The sequence below is a fragment of the Musa acuminata genome, chromosome BXJ3-10 (genome assembly GCF_036884655.1).
Source record: "Musa acuminata AAA Group cultivar baxijiao chromosome BXJ3-10, Cavendish_Baxijiao_AAA, whole genome shotgun sequence".
NCBI classification, from domain to species: Eukaryota; Viridiplantae; Streptophyta; class Magnoliopsida; order Zingiberales; family Musaceae; genus Musa; species Musa acuminata.
The window spans coordinates 8,294,953-8,318,757 of record NC_088358.1 but is presented as its reverse complement, the minus strand read 5'-3'; the positions used below and the strand labels follow the sequence as shown (position 1 = coordinate 8,318,757).

The 23,805-nt window shown below is 37.9% G+C and overlaps 2 protein-coding genes across 10 annotated transcripts; one reads left to right on the top strand and one right to left on the bottom strand.

Annotated features, from left to right (window-relative positions):
- The first annotated feature begins 2,731 nt into the window (after nt 1–2,731).
- On the top strand, nt 2,732–14,383 carry LOC135585486 (subtilisin-like protease SBT2.6). 5 transcript variants are annotated; one of them, XM_065170730.1, is made up of 11 exons: nt 2,732–2,860; nt 4,466–4,695; nt 5,428–5,572; nt 5,785–6,179; nt 6,650–6,745; nt 6,826–6,898; nt 7,563–7,848; nt 9,210–9,532; nt 11,625–11,892; nt 12,672–12,953; nt 13,703–14,383. In XM_065170730.1, the coding sequence occupies exons 2-11, from the start codon at nt 4,517–4,519 to the stop codon at nt 14,107–14,109; spliced, it is 2,454 nt and encodes an 817-aa protein (XP_065026802.1). In that variant the 5' UTR covers nt 2,732–2,860; nt 4,466–4,516; the 3' UTR covers nt 14,110–14,383. The 5 variants fall into 5 exon arrangements, with proteins under 5 accessions (XP_065026802.1, XP_065026801.1, XP_065026799.1 ...); XM_065170729.1 differs by having other exon boundaries at nt 9,207–9,532; XM_065170727.1 differs by having other exon boundaries at nt 9,180–9,532.
- A 3,733-nt stretch (nt 14,384–18,116) lies between these two features.
- On the bottom strand, nt 18,117–23,600 carry LOC103999839 (uncharacterized). Of its 5 annotated transcripts, none has more exons than XR_672811.3 (4): nt 23,476–23,600; nt 19,516–23,383; nt 18,515–18,594; nt 18,117–18,432 (listed from the first exon to the last, which is right to left on the bottom strand). XR_672811.3 is itself a non-coding variant. In XM_009421714.3 (3 exons), the coding sequence occupies exon 2, from the start codon at nt 23,371–23,373 to the stop codon at nt 19,564–19,566; it is 3,810 nt and encodes a 1,269-aa protein (XP_009419989.2). In that variant the 5' UTR covers nt 23,374–23,383; nt 23,476–23,600; the 3' UTR covers nt 18,117–18,432; nt 19,516–19,563. The 5 variants fall into 5 exon arrangements, 3 of the variants coding, with proteins under 3 accessions (XP_009419989.2, XP_009419988.2, XP_065028062.1); XR_672812.3 differs by having other exon boundaries at nt 18,117–18,427; XM_009421714.3 differs by lacking the exon at nt 18,515–18,594.
- Nucleotides 23,601–23,805: the final 205 nt, after the last annotated feature.

The window sequence follows — 23,805 nt, the reverse complement described above, 5'->3', positions numbered from 1 at the left end:
GGCAGAAAGGGGCGATCACCTCTGGCAGAGAAGAGAAACTTCTCTGGTCAGGAGATGCATCGCCTGAGCTCGGTCTTCGAGCTCTGGCAGGAAGGTGCAACCACCCCTGACAGAGAAGGTGCAACCGTCTGAGCTCAGTCTTCGAGCTCTGCCAGGCGGTGCCACCTCTCCAGTCGAGAGGTGCAACCGCCTGAGCTCAGACTTCGAGCTCTGCCAGGCGGTGCCACCTCTCCAGTCAAGAGGTGCAACCGCCTGATCCCGGAATTTCGGGATTTGATCGTTTTGAGCTCGAAATTTGAATTGGGTTGGGGCCTATAAATACCCCACCCATTCAGCACTGAAAAGATACAGACCCACACCGAAATCTTGATCTTTTCTGTGATTCTAAGAGCTCAAAAGTGTTGTAAAGCCTTTAAGTCTCCTCCTTCTGTTCTTCAAGTTTTCAGTTGTAAAGTGAGGAGAGAAAGGTCTGTAAAGGTTGTCTCCTGAGCCTGTTAAAAGGAGAGAAACTGTAAAAGGGCAGTTTGGCCTTCGCCCATTGAAGGAGCCTAGTTGACGTCGGCAACCTCGTCGGTGGAGGAAGCCAAAAGTGGAGTAGGTCAAGGCTGACCGAACCACTCTAAATCTCTGGTTTGCGTTTATTTTTGAGCACTTTATCATTACTGCAAACCTCCTCCATTACTACTGCTCTCTGCGCTTTCACGAACAAGTTCTAAGTGCTGTTCTTCCGAATCTGCATTCAGACGTAAATTCGTATTTTCGTACATTACAGTTTACGTTTACGTTTGATTCTGCAGAACTGTCTTCGGTGCTTTTACGAAAGAGTTTCTTTGCAGTTTACACTTACATTTTGATCCTATTGATAACTGCAAACTGTCCTCTACAATTTTACGAACGAGTTTCAACATTTAGACGTAAAACTGCATTTAGACGTAAATCGGCTTTCCTCTCACAATCATCAGTTCTCAGTTCACGTTTACGTCTTGATTTCAACTGCATACTGCTTTCTGCGAGTATACAAATGAGTTTCAAAGTTTAGACGTAAATCTGCGTCTAGACGTAAAACAGCGTTTAGACGTAAATCTGAGTTTAGACGTAAAACTGCGTTTAGACGTAAATCTGAGTTTAGACGTAAATTGCGCTTAGACGTAAAACTGCGCTTAGACGCAAACTATGTTTAGACGCAAACTGCGCTTAGACGCAAACTGTGTTTAGACGCAAACTGCGCTTAGACGCAATCTGCGCTTAGACGCAAACTGCACTTAGATACAAACTGAGAATTAGCTTTTGCATCATAATAGTTTTTTTTTATTGAACGAACGCAGCTTTTGGTTTTTAATCGCTGTAAGATTTCCGCTGCACTAATTCACCCCCCCCTCTTAGTGCTCTCGATCCTAACAATAGCCTCCCTTATGGGCTGAAGGGAGAGGTTGTTGGGTTGACAGCCCACATTCAGCCCAAGGTGAGCTTTATCAGCCCACAGCTCACCCCTCTTAACCTAAACCTAATTCATATTAAGGGGGGGTGTAGTGGCTATAAAAATAAGCATAAAAGGGCAGCAACGAGGGTAGCAGGGCACATCTTGGCAACAGCAAAAAGGAGGAGAAAAAGATAGAAATCCAAGGAGAAAGAAATGGAAGAAAACAAGGACAACACAGAGAGACTATTCTCAATCATCTAGCAGTGTTTGCATCTTAGGTTAGATCAAATCTACGGTAGATTCTTACTGTGATTACTTGGGGAGAATTAGGGAGAATTTAGAATTTTGTCCACAATGACGTGATCCTTGTATCCCAGTTATTCTTTTGTGATTGTTGCTAGGGTTTTGGATAAGAGATTGTGATTTGTATATTTATTATTTCTTATAGTGGATATCTCTAATTTGCTTCGTGGTTTTTACCCTTCACATTAGAGAGATTTTCCACGTATATCTTGGTGTTCTATTGATTGTGATTCCATTTAATTCCGTAGTCTACTAATATTTATTCATATACAAAAGTTTATTTCATTTTATATCTCATTAAAGATAATACTCATTAAAATTAGAGCATGAAATATTGATGATATATATATATATATATATATATATATATATATATATATATATATATATATATATATATATATATATATATATATATATATATATATATATATATATATATATATATATATATATATATATATATATATATATATATATATATAGTTCTGTTTGTTGTCGTTAACATCCCCCAATCCATTTATTCCCATCATTTTCTTTATCATATATATATATAATATTTATTTATTTACACTGACTCAAAGTAGAGAAAAAAATATTATTCTTATCTTTTCCTTGCTTTATTTTACTCGTTGCGATCGATAGCCGTTCAGACCTGCACTGCTGGCATCCATCATAACTCGATCACCGGTGAATAACCGCGGAGAACAGACAGAACCACCGTCGGGACACGTACGGTTCTTCCCCACTCGCGTATCCGTTGCCCGGCTTGCTTGTCCGCCTCCTGGGACAGCGACAGAGACGGGCCCACGTTTCCATGATGAACCTGCACGGCCGTCGCTGCCTCCAACTTCAAGGCAGGTATTTGTCTGCGGGAAGCGAGCATCTTTCCCGTCGACCCAAGCCTTCTCCTCGCCAGCTCAGCTCGCCTCTCGTAGCAGCCGACTTCAACGATTTCATTGCGGGGCCCACGAACAAAGCGTCAGTTTAAGCTTCACCCGCGAGTTCTTCCACCGACACGCGAGACCGCTTAGCCGTTGAAATGAGCTCCGACCTCCCTGACCACACTCTCTCTTTCACTCTACGATTAGCGTAGCTTCGTCGGAACGCATTTCTTCGGGCACGCGTTCGATTTACGTAAGAGTTCCTTCAGATATTTTATCAAAGGTTTCCTTTTTTTATTCTTCATTAATCATCATTTTGTTTTGCATTCATTGCCAACCCTAAGCCTCGTCTTTGATCTTAATTTCACCCCCCCGGTTCGATCGCTCTCCCCTTAATCGCGAACCCCGGTTGTTCTCGATCGATTCTGGTGAGTTGTGGAACTCGGAATCGATGGTTGGTGTGCAGCGCAGAGTCGAGGGGAGGAGGCACAACGACTTGTCATTTTTCGCTCTTTCAGAAAAATAACAATGTATTTTCGTTCAAGTATCTTTTCCTGCTTCCTAATCGTTCGCTCATTTTTTTCGTCCGATGGCGGAGATCCGGATCTGTTTCTTTGACCACTTTTTGATGGAGTTCGTCATGTGTTTTCCGCTTCTAATGATTTTTTTTTTATGACGTGTGTAGCAGTCGAGCTCTCAAATTTTATCATCTCTAGTGGAAATAGAGAGAGAGAAGAAAAAAAATGAACTTTTTTTATCTTTGCGTATAAGGTAATGCGATGGAAGGTGATGCAAATGACTTCTTACGGGTAGATATCGTGGGAATATAGTTCGATTAAAGACTGCTTTCCTTTTCCCTTGTGTATTTGACTCCAGCTGATCTCTGTGTTGTAGGATTCGGTAGTTATATTATCAAGAACTGATCAGAGTAGAAATAGTGTTCTAAAACCATCCCTTTCCAGTATTAACAGTTGAAATCATAAGCAGAATAGCATCGGGTTTCATCTTCTGAAGCCTATATACGATCCTTGTTGTATGACTTCTCTGTTTGGAATGGATTCCTCCCATGGCCTCGGAATGCTGCATCTTATTGTCTATTTCCAGACCCTCTAATGGAAAGAGGTGCACATGGAACTGGCAAAAATTGCATTTTTCGCTACTGCTTTGAAGATGTAATGCACAGGCATTTGAAAATGGCTTCCCTCTTAAATTGGTGTTAACATTCAGCAAGCAGACTCAAGATTTGTTTATTTTTTAATTAGTGATTTTTTTGTAAATTTTGTATATTTTTTTTGCTTGGAGTATCAGATTCCTCACATCAGTTAAAGCGGCGGTTTAAATATCACAGCAGTCAGTTTTTGATGTAAGAAGCTTAACTTTTCTTTCTGCAATAAATGTGATTCCTAATTCTTTGCTTCAGTAGCACTTTATATTCTGTGGCATCAGACTAAGTTGATATACTGCTGCTTTTCCCTGTGGGCATGCATTTCTTTTTTATTTGATGATAAACTGACTCCAGATCACCTTCCCTTATTCTTGACACAATTGCTCCAAATTTAATAGTTTTTCTCAAGTATATGCAGATGATCTCAGTTTTGCCTGCCTGAGTTCTCCATGAGCTTGCAAGTATTTCTTATTTGTTTTTCTTATCCTTTTCTATCAACTGATGCATTTCATTCAGTTTCCATCAGTGTCCTACAGTTCAGTTGATTTTTTTTAACTCTTATATCTTTTCTTTTCCCTTCATAAACTTAAAATTTTAAATAAATGATAGATTCTATTTCTTGTGAGGCATGCTATATACGTTTTTCTAATTACTAATACATTTTCCTGTCTTCCACATTGAATAAACTTGCAGTTGGGGTCTCAGAAAACAAGGTCTAGTTTTATAGTTTCAGCTGATAAATTAATGAAGATGGCGATGCAACCTGTGAGTGCGCTTTTCTTGTTTCTACCACTTCTAGCTTTTGGAAGTGCGGATATATATATTGTGACTGTAGAAGGAGAGCCTGTAGTGAGTTACAATGGTGGTGTTGATGGATTTTCAGCAACAGCTGTAGATTTAGTGGAAAGGATGGACATAACCAGGTAGGTCCTAACTTCCAATCCTTTGCTTATACTGTGCTTCCAGTGTCACTTAAGATTAGATGTGATTGTGCGAGTTGGTTTCTTGATGATTTAGATTGGACTTGATTCCTTGTGTCTGTACAGTCAGAGTTGATGCTTTATATTTCAGCATCAAGTTCACTTAAAATTACTGAATACTCACTTTTGGTTATTACTTGCCCAAAAAGTCAAATTTTCTTTTTTCCATTATAGTGGGGGTGGTTTAAGTTACACCCATTTTGGTTCATGAAGCTAGATACAACTGTTTGAATTTGGTGTCATTTTTTTAACTTCAACAATATGGTTGTTGAAGCTATCCGAACAATTAGATATCTCACCATTTTGGTCAAACCTTGTTATTGTTATGCACATGCCTGTTATATTTCCTTTTGTTTGTGAGGAATCTTTTATCCAGAGCAATTTCAGTCATCCATATTTGTTTTGAATCATTTATAAAATCTTCATCGGCCTTTTCTTTTCTATTTATTCTCCAAAGGTGTATCGTATCTGAAGTAGTTTAGTTGTAGTGATACACATATACATCATCATTACAGAAAGAGAGGGTAAAAAGAAAAGATGGTTCAGAAACGTGATTATTAAATGCTTTGTTTGTTATGGCTGTTATTGATTATGGTGGTTTTTTGTATGCAAATTACTCCATACAAACTACCAAGTCTTTTGAAGCTTCACATTTCTGCATCTTTTTGGTGGCAGTGAGTCTGTTACATCTTATGCCCTTCACCTTGAGAAAAGGCATGATTCTCTTCTTGATTCACTCTTTGAAGTTGGGACCTATAAGAAGTTATACAGCTATCATCATCTTATCAATGGCTTTGCAATTCACATGTCTCCTGAACAGGTAAAATGCATCATTAGATTGCTCTGTCTCCATTCAATTCTGAACTGCTGCCATTATGATTCATTTTATTTTGCATTGGCTGTTTTCATGACTCCTGAACAGGTAAAGTACATTACTGGATTGCTCTGATGTCCATTCATTCTGTACTGCTGCATTAAGATTCATTTTAATTGGCATTGGCTGTCCTTTTTTTTGACTAATTATTTTACTAGGCTGAAGTTCTCAGCAAGGCACCTGGGGTCAAATATGTGGAGAAAGACATGAAAATAAAGAAATTAACCACACATACTCCACAGTTTCTGGGACTACCAACAGAAGTTTGGCCAACAGGTGGTGGCTTTAACAGAGCAGGGGAAGACATTGTGATTGGTTTTGTGGATTCAGGAATTTATCCAAAGCATCCTAGCTTTTCTACACACAACACTGAGCCATATGGACCTCTTCCTCGTTACAGAGGAAAATGCGAAGTTGATTCAGAAACTAAGAGGGCATTTTGCAATGGTAAAATAATTGGAGCCCAGCATTTTGCAAAAGCTGCAATTGCTGCTGGTGCATTTAACCCTTTAATTGATTTCTCATCACCTCTGGATGGCGACGGTCATGGAAGGTGACTACCACAGAGTCTTCTTTTGTGCCTTAAGCACCATTTTCTCGGAAGATGTAAAGAATTTTTTCTATATGATGCAATATCTAGAATTAATCTAGCAAACATCATAAGGGATTTGCTGCCTGCCTCTTCAGAACATTCAAACTGTTTCTCTTTGTGCTGGTTCATCTGCAGGCAATGAAAATTGCATTAACTAGAGAACCATTTGATTAACTTGAATCACTGAAGAGCTTGCTTTCTAAGTGATAACTAAATTTAAACATGATCTTCCTGCTTTTTCTGATGATTGCATTATGAAGAAATTAAAACCTAAGCATTGCAGGATAATTTTGGTAAAAACATGATATTCGTTTGACATCCGTACATTAGTTGACATGAAATCTGATGTCTTTTGATTGTTCTTGACATCCATGCTTCCATATATTTTTGTCTCTGTATTATGGTAACTTTTTATTCATGTTTTTTACTAGTCATACAGCTGCCATAGCTGCTGGAAACAATGGGATTCCTGTTAGAATGCATGGACATGAGTTTGGAAAAGCGAGTGGCATGGCTCCACGTGCCAGGTAAAATCATCTTGTATAAATTGTCTATGGCAAGTTCAGCTTTAGGTTTTAATTATCTTTTTCTGCTTTCCTGTGTTTAGGATTGCTGTATACAAGGTGCTCTATAGGCTCTTTGGGGGATATGTTTCTGATGTTGTTTCTGCCATTGAGCAGGTATGCAAGAAGAAACTGATATTACTTAAGAAGTCACATCACTGTTAATGCCGTTGGTTATGGTCACCATTATACTATTTTACTGACAAACGTATTTGCTATTGTTATGAAAATAATTTTCATTCAGAACTAGTTTATGAGGCATCAAATTCAGAATTTGTCATTATCAGCTGTCTATAGAATCAGGTGAAGATGATATTTTCGGAGGCTTCTACTGAACTCATTCATGGGCATCAAATTCATGATCGCTAGCTGCTTTCATGTCTTGTTTGTCCACTTTCTATTTGTTCATTTACTGTATGCCACCACACGACTATGTCCTTAAGAACATTTAGATGTCAATAGCATAGATGTCACAATCTTCTGATTAATGAAGCATCTAGAGTCAGGAAGGTTAAGAGGATCTTATGGATAATAACATTCATTTTGCTAAAGTCATGGACCACATACTAAATATTTTCCTATGGGCATTTGCGTATCTTGTCTCTTGCATTTGACAAACAAAGTTGATATACCACACAAGATGTCCAATTTTTCATATCACAATGTCTTATCCTCAAGTTGGACCTTCTTTTTAAATTTTATGTACTTCCATTTTTAACATTACAATATAAATTTTTTTTTAGATGTAAAAGATTAACCTAGTGAAGTGTCTTTGAAACAGGCTGTCCTTGATGGTGTTGATGTTCTTAATCTTTCAGTAGGACCAAACAGTCCGCCAACAACTACCAAAGCCACATTTTTAAATCCTTTTGATGCTGCACTTCTTTCTGCTGTCAAAGCTGGAGTTTTCGTGGCACAGGCTGCTGGAAATGGGGGTCCATTCCCTAAAACCTTGGTGTCTTTCAGTCCATGGATTACAACCGTTGCTGCTGCTATTGATGATCGTAGATACAAGAATCATTTGACCCTGGGAAATGGAAAAAAATTACCGGGGCTCGGATTGTCACGTAAGTTTAAACTATCAATATTTTCTCCCATGTGCAAGGAATAATTAATGACAAGAGAACACACATTTCTTTTACACAAGCTGTCTAAAATTTTAATGGAATGAATGGATCAATATCTTGTTAATGGCATTTTTTTGAGTCTTTTGAGTTATGAGAATGATAGTTGTCAATGGTAAGACCGTGCATTTGAGTACCAAAAGAAATTTATAAAATGAACAGTTCTGGTTTATTATAAATGAACAGTATATAATTTGTTGAGTATCTATATCAAGGTATACAATTTCGAATAATACCGCCCGATACGGGTAGTAGGTACCGGTCCGTCAGCTGACCGGTACACGGACTGTCCGTTACCGGACGGAATGATATATATATATATATATATATATATATATAAGGCAACGTCGCATCGCCTTTTTCGGCGATGTCACCTTTTTCGACGAATATTTATATATAAATATATATAAACTTATATATATATATATATATATATATATATATATATATATATATAAGGCAACGTCGCATCGCCTTTTTCGGCGATGTCACCTTTTTCGACGAATATTTATATATAAATATATATAAACTTATATATATATATATATATATATATATATATATATATATATATATATATATGTGTGTGTGTGTGTGTGTGTGTGTGTGTGTGTACCGAGCGGTATACCGTTCGGTATGCAGTATCATACCGTACTGAGCTAACATCGAAACTCCGATATGGTACGAAATTGCGAACCGTGGTCTATATGTTGTTTTTTATAAAATAATATATGGTATAACCAAAGGAAGTGATACTGTTAAGTGTTAATCAACATTGATAGTTCTTGTTAAATCATTCCATCAACTCATTTTATGTTTGTGTTTGTGCTGCTCTAACATGTCTTGGTAAAATTTCTTTATGCAAGTTCAGGAAGCAGTTATGGATCATTTGAGCTATGTATGTAATTTGAGCATTAAAAATTGTACTATGATGTAAAAATTGGCTCAGATTACACAGGTTAAAATTTTAATGATTTTTTATTAATAGGTTGCAAGGCAGCAACTGTATCTGTTGGTGAGTTATTGATGGAAAATTTAGGTGCATTTTAATATGTCTCCTCTATGTCTTGATATACTATTCATTGTGTACATTAATTACTAAGCAGCAACTAGCAAGGAATCAATTTTTTTTTTTGCTTTACGTTCTATACACTGAACATATGGCATGTGGTTTTTGGAGGTTTGTCGGTTTTTTAACTAAAGTCATTAGCTTCCCTTTTGTACTTGTGGGCTATAGATGTTGAATCATGATATTGCATTTGCATTTTTAACAGAAAGTTACTTCCATTTTCTAACTACAGCAGCTACACATGGGAATAAGTCATTCAACCTGGTCTCTGCAAATGATGTGATGCTAGATTCATCTTTGATGACTTACAACCCATTAGACTGCCAAAGGCCTGAGCTGTTGAATAGGAATAAGGTGGAGGGAAATATTCTACTGTGTGGATTTTCTTTCAATTTTATTTCTGGCACTGCATCAATCAAAAAGGTGTCTGAAACAGCAAAAAGTCTTGGTGCAGCAGGCTTTATTGTAGCAGTGGAGAACACCTATCCAGGCACCAAATTTGATCCTGTCCCTGTTGATACTCCTGGGATCCTCATTGCAGATGTCAGCAAGACGAAGGTATCTGTTGCTGATTTTTCTATCATGTACATGCAATTAATAAACCAATTTAATTTCAATCAATGAATTATCTATTTTTGGCTGGGAAGTAGGCCAAGGGTAATTTCTAGTTCTGATTTTATACATGTTCTGGTTTTAGAAGAACTATACTCGACATTCCCGAAATCAACTTAAAGTGAAAAACAGTATAGTACTTCAAATTTTGAATTTGTTGGAACTACTTTCATTCCTTAGCTCAAGCTTGAATTCCAAGGAAAATGTGAATGTATTTCAGAAAAAAAGGGGTCCTGGTTATAAACAAATTTTATGAATCTGAGATACAACTTCCCTTAGACCGATGGAGGTTTTAGCTTACAGTTGTATGAACAAAAAATATGCATCAAAAAAATGTATCAAGATTCTTGTCTTGTTCTTCCCAGCTATGGATGAATTGAATTGGGATTGACTGACCTTGGAAACCATGTTTTGTAATGGGACTATCATGTTTAGAGAGGATGGCTTTTTTGTTTTATAAATTGAGATGTAAACCTGATGAGCATTCTGGTAAAGCACTCATACTTATACCCATAAATTCTATATATTTGGGTCTTAACAGGGCATACTTCTCTAGTATGTTGAAAGAAACTAATCATTCTTTGGCACTTATACGCTTTTAATGGGCATATATCTGCATTTTAACAAATCCTAAGTTGTGCATTCTATGATAAATCTCATATATGCCATATTGTCATGGGTATAACTTATAATTATTCATCAAGCAAATTTCTTGCATCACAATTTGATTAAAGAGACTTGCAACAGAAGATGCAATTAAACTAGGGGTTGTTTTTGGTTGCTTATGCATTAATGAAGTTGCTGCTTTAGCCTTTCAGCCAAACCACCTATAGTTCATTCCATATCAGACCAGACTGGAATACGGTTATGTACATTGTTATTATGAGGATGCACCTACATTTCATGAAATTGTGCACAAGTAGGAGCTAATGAATAGATCCAATGTCCTGTAGAAAGACATTCTCCAAAACCAGAAAATGGATGGGATTCTATGATCAAATCTTTCACGATAAATAAAATTTAAAAGTGTTAAGAAGCATCAATTGCCACCATCACAATTTGCACATTAACAAAATCTTGATCACTTAAAGTGTACATCAGCCGAAGCCTCCATAATCTCCATGTCTTCTAACTGATGATGCATGTTAATGACACAATGAGAAAATGATACTTTCAATGTACCATTTATTGATTTTGCCATATGCCTGACTATAGGACTTGTTTCATCTGTGGTGTCAGTTTAACCATATACAATCTCTGCTTTATAACGTCACTGCTTTATGATTTATAAAGTGTGTGGTCCTTCATTACATGCAGAACACGTAGATGGGGCTGATCATATTTAATCTCTATACATGTTTATCTAAAATTTGCAAAAAAAAGGATACAGAAAAGTTGCATTTTCCATTAATTGGTTTTCACCATTCTTTTTCTTGGTTGATCTCCATGCCATAAACTTTTCCCGGACTTACACATTAAATAATCTTGTTCAGTAATAATCATTTCTGCAGGGTATATTCAGATTACAAAGTACAAACAACAATCAAGCATGTGATTGAAGAGCATATGTTTAATGTTTTCACTGTTTCAAGAGTGTCTAGTTGTGATTCCCTTGGATAGAATCAAGGCCTTATTCTGTGATCTGATGTTTTTGCTCTTTGCACATGCATTATTTGTCACTTGTCAGAAGGATGTAAATCATAATTACAATTTATCATTTCCATTTTCTTTTCTTGAACACGGAGGACAAACAAATCCTGGTGCTTGAAACAGTTTAAATTGCACATAATAAAATTTAGCTTGTAGGAGATTCCTATACATATTAGCTTTATCCCAAAACTATGATACATGTTTTCAGCTTAATCAAGATGATGACCTGATTAGAACAATTTTAATTTACTGATACTTCAAATGCTGAAGAGTATGATTTAACATTTGACTTTTCTTAAGAAGTGGCCTTTAGTCCAATCTAATATGTAATTTTTCCATTATGGTCTTGTGAAAATTTAATTTTTGCTGAAATTTTCTAACTATATAGGAACTTATTGACTATTACAATTGTTCAACTAAAAGAGATTGGGCTGGTCGACCAATAAGTTTCCAGGCAACAGCCAGCATTGCTGATGGTTTGGCACCAATACTGCATAAATCAGCTCCTCAGGTGGCACTATTCTCTTCACGAGGACCAGATGTTAAGGATTTCAGCTTTCAAGATGCTGATGTCCTTAAACCTGATATATTAGCTCCAGGCGATCTAATTTGGGCAGCTTGGGCACCAAATGGAACAGATGAGGCTAATTACATAGGTAACAATTCAAATTATGGGTTTTACTTTGTTATTTTGATGACAAAATAAATATGAATGATGAACCATAGAGAATGCATCGTTGATATTGAAATCCCCATGAAACGAATTGTATAGTTGGCTTGTTTTACCCCTTGGTTGCTAATCTCATTTTCTCTGAAGACCAGTACTGCTGATATCTGATTTCCTAAATACTTATGCATGATTATATCAACTGTATAACAACAACAAAAATAAAGCCATAAGTCTCAATTATTTGGGGTTAGTAACATGGATTTTTTGTCACTATTGGGATATGTAAAAAGTTATATATTTAGTTAGAGTATTTAAATTTTTATTTGTAGTTTCTATTAAAGTCTTTTTAGGTCTTTCCCTACCTCTTCTCATGCCACTAACGTTAATCATTTTACCTCTTTTGACTATTACATCCGGAGGTCTTCTAAGCATATATTTGTACCACCTTAAATGATTTTTTCTCATCTTATCCTCTATCGAAGCGATACCTAGTTGTTTACGAATAGAATTATTTCTTTTTCTATCTTATTTTTACCCTATGAATAATATTTTCGTCGATTTCTTCATCTTATTGAATAATTAATCCAAGACACCTAAAGCTTTTACGTAAAGGAACTTGTATTGATTGGACATTGTTGAAAATATCTTGACTGGACATTGTTGAAATACTAGTAGGAAGTGAGGCAATATATATGGACATGATAGAATCCCTGTAATTGTTGAATATGTTCAGCTCCAGAATAGTAAAGACAAATGCATCTGCAGGAGAAGGCTTTGCTATGGTTTCTGGAACCAGTATGGCTGCTCCACACATTTCTGGAATTGCAGCCCTCATAAGGCAAAAGAATCCTCAGTGGAGCCCAAGTGCTATCAAGTCAGCCTTGATGACAACAGCCAGTACTTTGGATCGGCGTGACAGACCTATTCTAGCACAGCAATATTCTGAAAATGGGGTCACGACATTGGTGCAGGCTACACCATTTGATTATGGCAGTGGTGCAGTTGATCCGAAAGCTGCTCTGGATCCTGGACTCATTCTGGATTCAAGTAAGTTGTTTTTAGTAGGGCTTGCCAATCCTAAATGAAGTTCCATGGTTAAAACTTTTATGGTTTTACTACTAAAAATGGAAGTTATCAAATTTTGCATGATGGTACTATAAGGCATAAGCTATTTGTTTTAGATACCAGGGATATTTTTAATTGTATGAATAATTCAGAATCTTTGACTGCAGTCTGTAGCTCAGGATTGGACTGAATATTTCTGGGCATTTTTTTCATAAATGACCAATGTAGCTCATTAGCAATTCTTTCACTTGCATGAAACTCTATAAGAATGAGGTGCTTATTTATAACATTTGGAAAGAAGAAAGTATTATCCTGGTATTTGAGTTCATTACCTTCAAACTTTTCTTTGAATTTTTCTTGCTGATGTTTTTTAAAGACCTATTTTCTTCATATGGTCCTTCAATTTAGACATCCATACTGCTCAGTTCTATACTGTTTTTCTTGACAGCATTACAGATGCTAAACCACATTCTTGCATTTTAGTACTAGGCCTGTTTCTTCATGATATTATGAACATGCCTGTACCTTTGCTACGACAAAACCTTGGATGTTGCCACTGCCTTTTGTGGACTTATTCTTCAAGTTGCTTCTCACAATATTCTACATATTCATTGCTAAAACATTAGTTATCCAATATGTGCTGTTGACAATTTTTTTTCTGTATCTGACTAGTTGGGTTCTTTGTGTTGACATCCATGCTGCTCTTCATCTGCGAACATTTTTTTTGGCAGCTTACGGAGACTACGTCAAGTTCTTGTGTTCAGTGCCAGATCTGGATCCTGGCGAAATTCTGAACATCACCAGCTCGGCTTGCAACAAGACCAAGGGTCATCCTTCCGATCTAAATACCCCGTCGATCACCATCTCCCGTCTTGCAGGGACTCAAAGCGTGAAAAGAACGGTGACTAATGTAGCTGATTCAGAAACTTACATCATTACTACTAGAATGTCACCCGAAATCGCTCTAGAAGCCAGTCCTCCAGCAATGACTGTGCTGTCAGGAGCATCCCATGAGATAACCGTGACTTTGACTGTCAGATCGGTGACTGGTGGATACAGCTTCGGTGAGATTCTTCTGAAAGGTGATAGAGGGCACAAGGTGAGGATCCCAGTGGTAGCAATGGGCTTCAGTAGCTAGTTGGTGCAATGGTTTTGAGTTCTTTCGTCTTTATCCTAAAGCTTGATATTATTCTTTGTAGATGATCTATCAAAACCTAAATTGCTTTGGAATTGTATGCCTGGTGAGGCAATGTAAATCCTATAATGCCTGAGTCTTGCTAGTTTCTACCATGCGCCAAGGTTGTAATGAAGAGCTCATAGTGGTCGTTGTATAATTTGCTTAGTATAGTATCATTAAGATCAAGTGCATGTTTGTTACCTTAGAGAATGCAGGTTTTACTCTATTTCATGAATCCTTTCCATGTTCTTGTCCTAAAGTTTTTTTCTCAAAACAAGGTTTGTTGGCATGGCTACAGGAATAAGTTTCTTATAATTCTTGATTAGCTTTAATATTTATTGTATGTTGTGTGAGACATCTTAGTATATTGTTGTACAAGTAATGGGTCTTAGATTCGACTTCATATTTAAATATCTTGTACATTGTTTAGTGTGATAAAAATGTTTTTTTAATTAAAAAAATTATATGTTAAGAACTTAAAGTTGGAGAATAAAAAAAAAAAGAATGAAAAAAAAATTTTGTAAGGTTTTGAGCTTAAATTTCGTTTTTGTCACTTATCTTTTATTAAAAAAATATATATTATAAATATAATATATAAACTTTCAATGTGTTGTTATAGCAAGACACCAAAATCAATTTGGTCACGAGGGTACGAAGAGTGCTTCTCTTGGAGATCAATTATGGCCTTCATCGTAGCATAACATTGCTTTATCACCGGTTATCTATGCTGTCATGTTAACGTCAATAATGAAACTGTGATAAGCCTCGGTCTGAGCGAATCACCTCAACCTTGCGTAAACCCTATTTAGGAGTCCTAATTAGGTTCAAACTACTGGAAGAGTCATAATTAGATTCAAATTCCATTAGGATTAGGATTTAGTTTAGAGATCGCAAGTAGAGAGAATAGTTATTACTGAATTAGGATTTTTTTTTCTAGAAACATATCTTTAAGTTTCAAGATTTTGGTGAGAGGAAGAGACATATGAGAGATATTTAAAGAGAGTTGAGTGAAGGGTTCTTCTCGTTTATCCGAGAGTATACGAAAATTTAGTTTTCTATATAGGAAGTTACCAAATCATGTTAAATCTTGGATCGACTACTTTTTGGTATGTTCTTTATTTGTTAATCTTTGAGTTTATCTTTTGGTTTTGAAGTTTTCTCTCTCCTTAACAAAGTAGTATCGTCGCCCAAAATATTTGATTATCAGAGATTCAACAAGGATGTTATCTGTTGTTATCTGTTGGCTTTACTATAAAAAAATTTGAGGAAGAAATAGTTTTATCCCGTGACAAAGAGAGTGAAGAATCTTTTTGTTCGGCAAAACATAGTAAATACGTCGAATGCTTAAGTAGACAAATTAGAAAGATAAGTAATAAAGATCATTTGAGGTAAAATGTATAAGATAATATTATCAATAATATTATTTATGATATCTCAGGATAAGTTTAAAAGGTTTTATTTGGCTAAAAACTTAATTAACAAGTTAAATAAAAAATAAAAATTATATAAGTTAAGGATGGAGGAAGGTTGAAACTTAATAGAGCATCTGAATATATTCAAAAGAATATTAGATGACAAGAAGAAGAGGCCAAAGATAATGATTTATCTTTTCAAAAGAGTTGTGTTAGGATTATGCTTATGTTACTCATATTTGTACTCAAAAGGGTTGTTTTGATTTACTGAATGACAAGTTGACTAATAAGTTGAGTCTAAGCGATGATTTGATGATGGAGGTCGTGGGTGTTACTAAAATAAAGATCAAAATATTTGTGAAAGAATCTAATTTCATTAAGTCTTTTAGATTTTCAAGGTTATAGCTATGGATGTTGAGTCTTAAACATTACTTAGAGTTGCATAATTATAATAAAAAGATGATTATATGAAGGATTATAACATCTTAAAGGAAGTATACTAAAGATCTCCGAGGGTTGGAAATATGTTATATGTGTAGGGAATGACAGGTATATATGACAACGAGTTTGTGTAGAAAACAATAGGTGATATTTATGATTTTTAAAATACAAACAATTATGAGATTTTTTTTTTTTTTCTAGTGGTGAGTTAGTGAGATAGAGGTCTCTATCTAGAATCAAATAGCATCATTGATTTGATTCCAATTATAGGTACATTGATAGGTTTGTTGGAATTAGGTGTTGGACCATGAACTAATTTGACTTATGTAGCTACGGTGTGAATTCTTTAAACTAATGAATTACAAATTTTCTATAAGAGGAACAAAGTGAAAAAATACTCACTAGGGTGAAAATTATAAGGGTTCCTAAGTATTTTAGAATTTTGATTAGGTTCAAACTACTTTAAAGAGTCAATCTAAACTCCTTGATGGATTAAAATTATGATTTAATTTAAGGAAATAGGTATAAAGACTAGTCATTGGTGAATTAGAAGTTGTTTCTATAAATATATCTTGAGTCTCAAGGTTTTACTCATGATGATATTCTTTGATAAATCTAGAAAGGGTTAAGAGAATAGTTCTTTAGGTTGATGTGTATTGGGAGAGGGAGAGACGATTTTCAAAATCAAAAGAAAAATTCAAAGATAAAAAATCAAGAACATATTGGAAAGCTAATGCAAGGTTAACATGGTTTGACAACTCCTTGCTTATATCTATGAAAAAATCAAATTCTTTGTTAAGACTCTTGAGTTATCTACACTCAAAGTATAAATCCTCTTATATAAACCATGAAGAATTTATATTTTTTCTCTCATCCTCTTTAGAAACCCTAGAGGATAACCTTTTTTAGAGGCCCTAAATGATAACCTAGAAACATCAAAAGTATTGATTAATCTTGCTCTCGCCCCACTAAGATCCAAAAATATATAGGATATTTATAAACTAATCAAATCCTAAATTTTTATGATTTTATCCGAGAACTCCTTCTCATACAAGGATTTCTTATCCTCCTAAGGCATTTGTCCTCGGAATTTTAAAATACTTATCTATCCTAATAATCTTGTATTTGTCTACCTTATATCTTTCCAATTTTCATCACTTAAATCTCTAATCATTAGATTTTTTGAACTTTAATACCACCTATTGGGATGGAGAGAAGACTTCCAAAAAAAAAAAAAAAGTCAGATTAATATGATTTTCAATAACTTTATACTTATATTTACGAAGAAAACCAAGTTATTTAGAATAATTTACATCTACATCTCTCAACGATAACCCGTTACCACTATATCACATACATATCCAATAATATTAAATCAACAATATAGATATATGAAATATCTATTTGTCCCATATCACTCGTCATAGCCTAAAGTACCCCTATTATTATAGGATGCATTTGCTCAAGATAAAAAGAAAATGTACCAAATTCGATTAACAAAGTGCCCTCTCGCACATGATGGCTTCACCCTTAACTTAAACATCAAAATATTGATGCACCCAATAGTATTTTTTGCTTTTCTTTTCAAATATGACAACAATCGGTAAAAGGAAGCGTACTCAGAAACACAATGGTCAGTTATATTATTAACATTCAAGCTATAAACTTTTTGGAGGACCAACAATAGTGAAACAATAGTGATGCTCATACTCTGCCTTGCTAAGAAGATGACTCTCGCGGTCAACCACGAACCTTTTGAACATCCTGCATGTTGATAACCTTGTTTAAGACGGTCTTTTATTCTTCAAACAAAGAGTAAATCAAACACGGACGCAAAACACAAAATGTCAAACATATCGGAAGATACTAGAAAAGAAACTGGGTGCCATTTACCTTTGCTCATGCAGTTTCCAATGTCCTTCCCGGAAGTCTGTCATGTCAAAAAAGTACTGCTTAGATCCATCCAATTTACTTACACACATGATAAAAACAGAGACGATATGGGAGTGACAACAGCTGAGAGGCACTAATGCTGACAACAGCGTTGCCCACTGATGCGGGCGGATCATGCGTTTTCCCATGCCTACCGTTTACATCCAGAATGAGCTTTCTAAATTGAGCTAGACAATGCAATTACTATACATTATTATTGTTGGAATAGTCTCTGATATTAATTTGCACCTATGACAAAGTCTGCGCCATGGAAATATCAGTACATTTTAGTTTTATAGTCAAAGCCCCTTAACAGCCAAACCAAATGACTAATTAGCAAAAGTATTATAATAATACATCTGCATAGTAGCATGACCAACAAAACAAATTACTTGGTGACAATTCGTTAGGAACTGGCACTAGGAATCTTGAAACCAGCATTTTTCCCATGTCGTCATGAGCTATCTATCGATCGATCCTCCTCCTCGATGGGGCTATCCTACAAAGGAGTAATTGTCAGCATTTCAAAAACAGAAAAATGCAAGGAAAAAACAAAAGGAATCAAAGGCAAGAAATAATACTTTTGAAACACCCAGGGCTGAGAAATAAGTTCAGCATTGATGATCTCTTAACCAAAAGTAAAGTTTGACAACAACAAGTGCTGCAAATTTGATGTATCCCAATAAGTTTTTAAGGCCTCACATTTCAACAAATGCAGATAATACAAATTTGTTATCCCCAATTAACATTCCTGAACACAACTAAATTAGAAATTAGAAGAAACTGTAAAAAAAATCCACCTCCCTGAAAGAACAAAATCCTTCAGCCAATTCAAAACATAACATCCTATAATGCCTTGCCCACTGTAAAGAATCTTGTTGTCAGCATACCCACAACAAAACCAGCCACGTAAGAGAAAAAAAAAATAATGCTTGCAGAACAGGAATACATTAAAGTTACTTCTGTAGGGTTCATAAGCAACATCATCCAAAGGACTAGAACATATGCACTACATCATGTTATCATGTTCTGAGTTGCCTTTGTTTATTCTATGTTGACTAATACCTGCATCAAATTATGCTGCTTATATTCTTCACGATGTCCAAGAGACATACGATGGCAAACATTCTTCTTTTCCAACTAACAATGTAACCTTGTATTCATTTATTGACATTGGCCATGCTGAGGCATTATTATCGAGGATCTACAACATAATCTCAGAAACATCGACGGAGTTGAAGATACCCTTTTAAATAAAAACTTTTCAAGGTCCCAAATATTATAATTACAAGGGTCAAACTAGCAATTTAAATTGTAATTTTCTATGCCAAGTAAGATCAAGCCTTTTATTTGGTTAGAAAACAAAGCAACTACCACAATCTTAACAAAGACATAGACCAAGTCGACAGTGTTTCTAACAAGAGAAAATGGGCCCAAAGAGGACTAATGAAAGCAGTAACCTATCAGGTAAAGATAAGTGAATATAGAAAGCTGTAGAAACTCATTATGAGCATCATAAACCACACAGATTAATTTCTTCTATGATATAATCATCTAGAAGTATCAACTTTCAAAGATATACCTCTTTCTATAGGTTGTAGCACAAGCATCAAAGTGTGAACGTGCAGCCTCAGATAAACATCACAAGTTCTGGCCGGCTGTAGACACTGTTCGCTTCATCTTCTAGTGTGGGATAAGCAGCTACTAGTGCATCCTGGGATCCAATGTAAAGCGAATTGTAGATCTTCCAATATACCTCCCTAACTTTCCTAGCAGGATGAAACAGACCCTGAAGGCAGTAATTTAGAATTACAGCTGCACCCAGGGCAACCCTCATCCCTTCAACGGCTTCCATCACAGCATTAATAACATGGGGAGAAGTCTCAAAGATGTTGGGCCAGACATAATTGAGTAAATGCACTAAAGCATCCTCACAACCTAACCCAGCAACTCCCAAGGCCATATGCTTAACAGCAGAAGCAGCAGTCTGACGATGAACCAAATCCCTGTCCATTAAAGCATCCTCCAGCAGTGGAGTAACAGCATATATATAATCCTTCCCCATCTCACCTATGTACTCAAAGAGGAAAGAAAGAGATTTCAGAACTCCATTCTGCACATTCAGCTCAGGTACACGATACTCATTCATTAGAGCTGGCAAAACTGTAAACGGGGAGCAAGTTTCGGCAACTATAGCGATAGCAACAGTAGTGCACACACGGTTTTGACGTTCTTGTACTTTCAAATTGTTCAAAAGAGTCGCAAGGACATCTTGTGGTCCAATTGCTTTAGCAATATAACCAAAAGTGTTGACAGTAGCTCTTCTGATCCCCTTCTTATGAGCCTTCAACATCTCAAGAAGCTCAAAACAAATCCTCATCCACTCCCTAGCTGGCACAAACTCAGCTCCACGATCAGCAATTCTACCAACAAGGTCAATACAGTTCTCCTGCACCTTCTCATGTCTGTTCTTTAAGATTGGGGTCAATCGGGGTAGAAGATCCTTAATAGGAGGTGTCATTTTGGTCATACCAATGACATTCACTATAGCTTTAAGTGCTCCCAGAATAGAACCTAAGACTTCAGGATATTCTTCTCCCAAATACTCGTACAGAACAACACCCAAGTGACCCATCAGCTGCTCCTCCTTGCACTGCTTCATGACGATGGCGATCCGTGCTATTAGATCTGCAGCTTGTTGCCTAACTTTGGCACTCTTATTGTTCAAACGCCACTTTATGGTACCACAAATCTGGGGAAGATACGGCTTAACCCTCTGTCCTAATGCATTCACCACAGCCCCAAATCCATTAAGCATAACATTGGCATCATCACTCGTCTGCTCCTGGAAGGCATACAGAATTCCATCAATAAGAAGCTCTTCCAATCTAGCATCAATATCAGATGCCCCCAAGTTGGCCACCACCTTCTCAATTGTCTCCATCACCATACGCCTGTAAGGCTCACTCTCATCTTTAAGGTCTTCCACGATTCTTCCTACAATATCCGCCACTCCAACCTTATTTGCAATCTCCACGGTCGTGTCCACAAGCTGTTTGTAGTTCCTGCGGTCCAATGCCATCCTTCTAACCCAGAAATTCCTGAAGAACTCAGGAAGAATATCATTCCGGATGTAGTCAGCCTCTACACCCTCTGTACTTACACACTGCTTGACAACTTTCAGCACAATTTTCTTCATTTCTTCATCAGGTGACTGAAACTCACGAATGAGGATAATCATGACTTCTTTCGTATAATAACTTGCATAAACAGCATCCATCAAAGGAATAATAAAACCAATTGCCTTCAAAAAGGCAGCAAGAACCTTCCCACGATGAGACCTGATACCCTTCCAAAGAGGCTTCAACACTGAATCAAAGCTTTCTATCCCATATGGAGCAGCTGCTTCTGCAAGTGCAGCAAGAGACAATGCAGTAATAGTTCTCACCTTCTGATTCTCATCACTGAGACCATGCTCTATAATTTCGACCAGGGACCTAAGATGTGGGAGCACAGCACATCCCATTAGAATAGCAATCTGCTGAACAATCTTAATACCAGTGTGCCGAGCTTGCCAAGATTTCTTACTCTGACAAACAGCCTTCAGAAACGGCAACAGAGCAGGAATACCCAAAGCAGAAGCCACCACACTAAAAGCTCTAGCTGTCGTATTCCTCACATACTCATCGATGTTATCGATATCTGGTCTCATGGCAGCTATCATAGTTGCAAGACCAGCTGCTTTACTAAGATTTGAGATGATTTCTCTCCCTTCAACACGAGCATAATAATCCTCATCAATAAGAAGAGGCTCTATAACCACAAGGATCTTATGAACAAAAGGCCGGACCAGCTCATCCAACTTATACAGAACCCTGTCAATAACTTTAACTAGAAGGTGTCGCTCCTGGTCTTCAAGAGTCGGCTGCATGAGCAAAGGCAGAATCTTGTTGAACAATGGGCCAGCACCAAACTCTCTAGCTTTGTCAGTGAGTTGGCGCAAAGCAGTCTTCCTCTGTGGTGGTGTACCATTTTTCACCTTCAGCAGCAGCTTCATGATCTTCCTCTCTTTCTGTTCTTCAGGAGACAGCTGCTCCTCCTCCTCTTCATTCAGTAGAGCCCCAAAGTATTGGTAATCCTCTTGTTTCATGAATGGCAACCCACCAGGTGCCTCCTTTGGGACATCAAACTGCTGTCCACGATTTTCCTCAGGTATGGCATAAAGGGGAGTGCCCAACGGAGTAGGCGTTGCCAAAAGCTTCCTTGCAGGAGTCCTGATGGGAACATAGGATGCAGGAGGATCCAGTATCTTGTACCCTTCCTGTGGGAACATTGCATCGAGCTCTTCATCGGTCAATGGACGGTTCCTCTCCTCGATATCCCTCTCCCATCTCAGCAGATTATACTGTTCTGGGGTCATGGCACCACGAAGATTAATTGCTCCTGGAGTCGGTGTCGCAAGATCAACACCACCAACCGGAGTGACACCAGGAGTGAATGAAGCAGCAGGAGTCGCAGCACCAGGCAATGGAGTGGCACTACCCATGGTTGCCGGAGTCTCATCCCACCTTGACCTCTGGCGCTTCGGCGTTGGCGTTGCAAGACCAGCAAGCTTGGGAGTAGCATCCCATGTCATGCCGGCCGGTGTAGCACCAGGGGTGGCACCACCAGCAGCGGGGGTAGCATCAGCATCCACGAGTCTCCCAGGAGTTGGAGTCTCGTCCCATCTGTTTCTCCGAGAGACAGAAGGAGTGGCATCTGCAACCCTCCCAGGAGTCGGTGTTGCATCCCACCGCCCAATCCCAGGTGTAGAATCCGGTGCATCCCAGTCAGATGCCACCGAGCTCGTCTTCGCCTTCTTGGCAGCACCGCCATCAGGCTCCTGCGACTGGTCCCACCTGTTCCTCCTTTTCTGGGCGGCGGGGGCCGGCTCGGCGGCAGCCTTGCTCTTCTCCTCCTCTTTCTTCTTGGCTATCTCCTTCAAGATCTCCTCTTTCTGCCGCTGCAAGGCCTGTTCCCTCATCACATCCGCGTACGTCCTCACCGTGGGGTCCGGGGTGGCCTCCCCAGTGGCAAAGGGATCGTTCCTCTCGGGCGATATGATCCGCTGGAGTCTCCGGCGCCGGTAATCGTCCTCCCGATCGATGATCCGCTGCGGCTTCTTGAACCCCGAGTCGTCCTCGCCCTCGGACCCCCTGGGGAGCTCGTTGAGGGACTTGGGGCCGGTGTAGGAGGCCATCCGTCGGGCGATGTCGCGTCTTTCACCGTCCGCCTCCTCCTCCTCGTCAGTGACGGGGATGGAGCGCTCGTAGCCCTCAAAGCGGTCGGGGCCGCCGCCATAGAGGTCGGCGTCGAAGGTTACGGAAGTGAGCATGGCCACCTCCTCCATCTTTCGCCGCTCCTCCTGGGTCTTCGCTATCTCGGCGTCCACTTGATCCATCGGGAGGGATCTAGGGAGCAGAAGAGCAGGAGAAGGAGATCGAACTCAAAGCGGAAAGAAACGGAAGGAATCGAAAATTTTGAGCGAAATGAAAGGAGGCACCTGTCGCCGCTAGGGTTTTGGATCGCTCAGACTCGGCTATTTGGGGACGACGCGCCACCAAAGCGATGAGGAGCGAGAGATTGGGTTCGAGGCGTCATAAAAGGGTTGGTCTTATTGACGCACCGACTCTCTCGGGAAACCGGAAAGTAGCCACACACGTAGGCTTTAAGATTGGTGATTGGAACCGTCTCCATAAGATGTCCGAAAAGAAAATTAGAGTTTTATTTATATACATACGATGGTAAACAAACATATTAGATAGATTCATGTATCTTGTTTTTATTATAAGCAGTATTAATTATTTTTTCTGCTTTTCAAATTAGTTCATTA

What these genes read in the sequence shown, in the direction of transcription:
- LOC103999839 (XM_009421714.3), bottom strand. Translation starts at nt 23,373, where the DNA reads ATGGATCAAGTGGACGCCGAGATAGCGAAGACCCAGGAGGAGCGGCGA.
- LOC135585486 (XM_065170727.1), top strand. Translation starts at nt 4,517, where the DNA reads ATGAAGATGGCGATGCAACCTGTGAGTGCGCTTTTCTTGTTTCTACCA. An exon ending in TTGTTTCTGCCATTGAGCAG is followed by an intron (nt 6,899 to 7,562) that starts GTATGCAAGAAG and finishes TCTTTGAAACAG; the next exon opens with GCTGTCCTTGATGGTGTTGA. An exon ending in AGATGAGGCTAATTACATAG is followed by an intron (nt 11,893 to 12,671) that starts GTAACAATTCAA and finishes ATGCATCTGCAG; the next exon opens with GAGAAGGCTTTGCTATGGTT.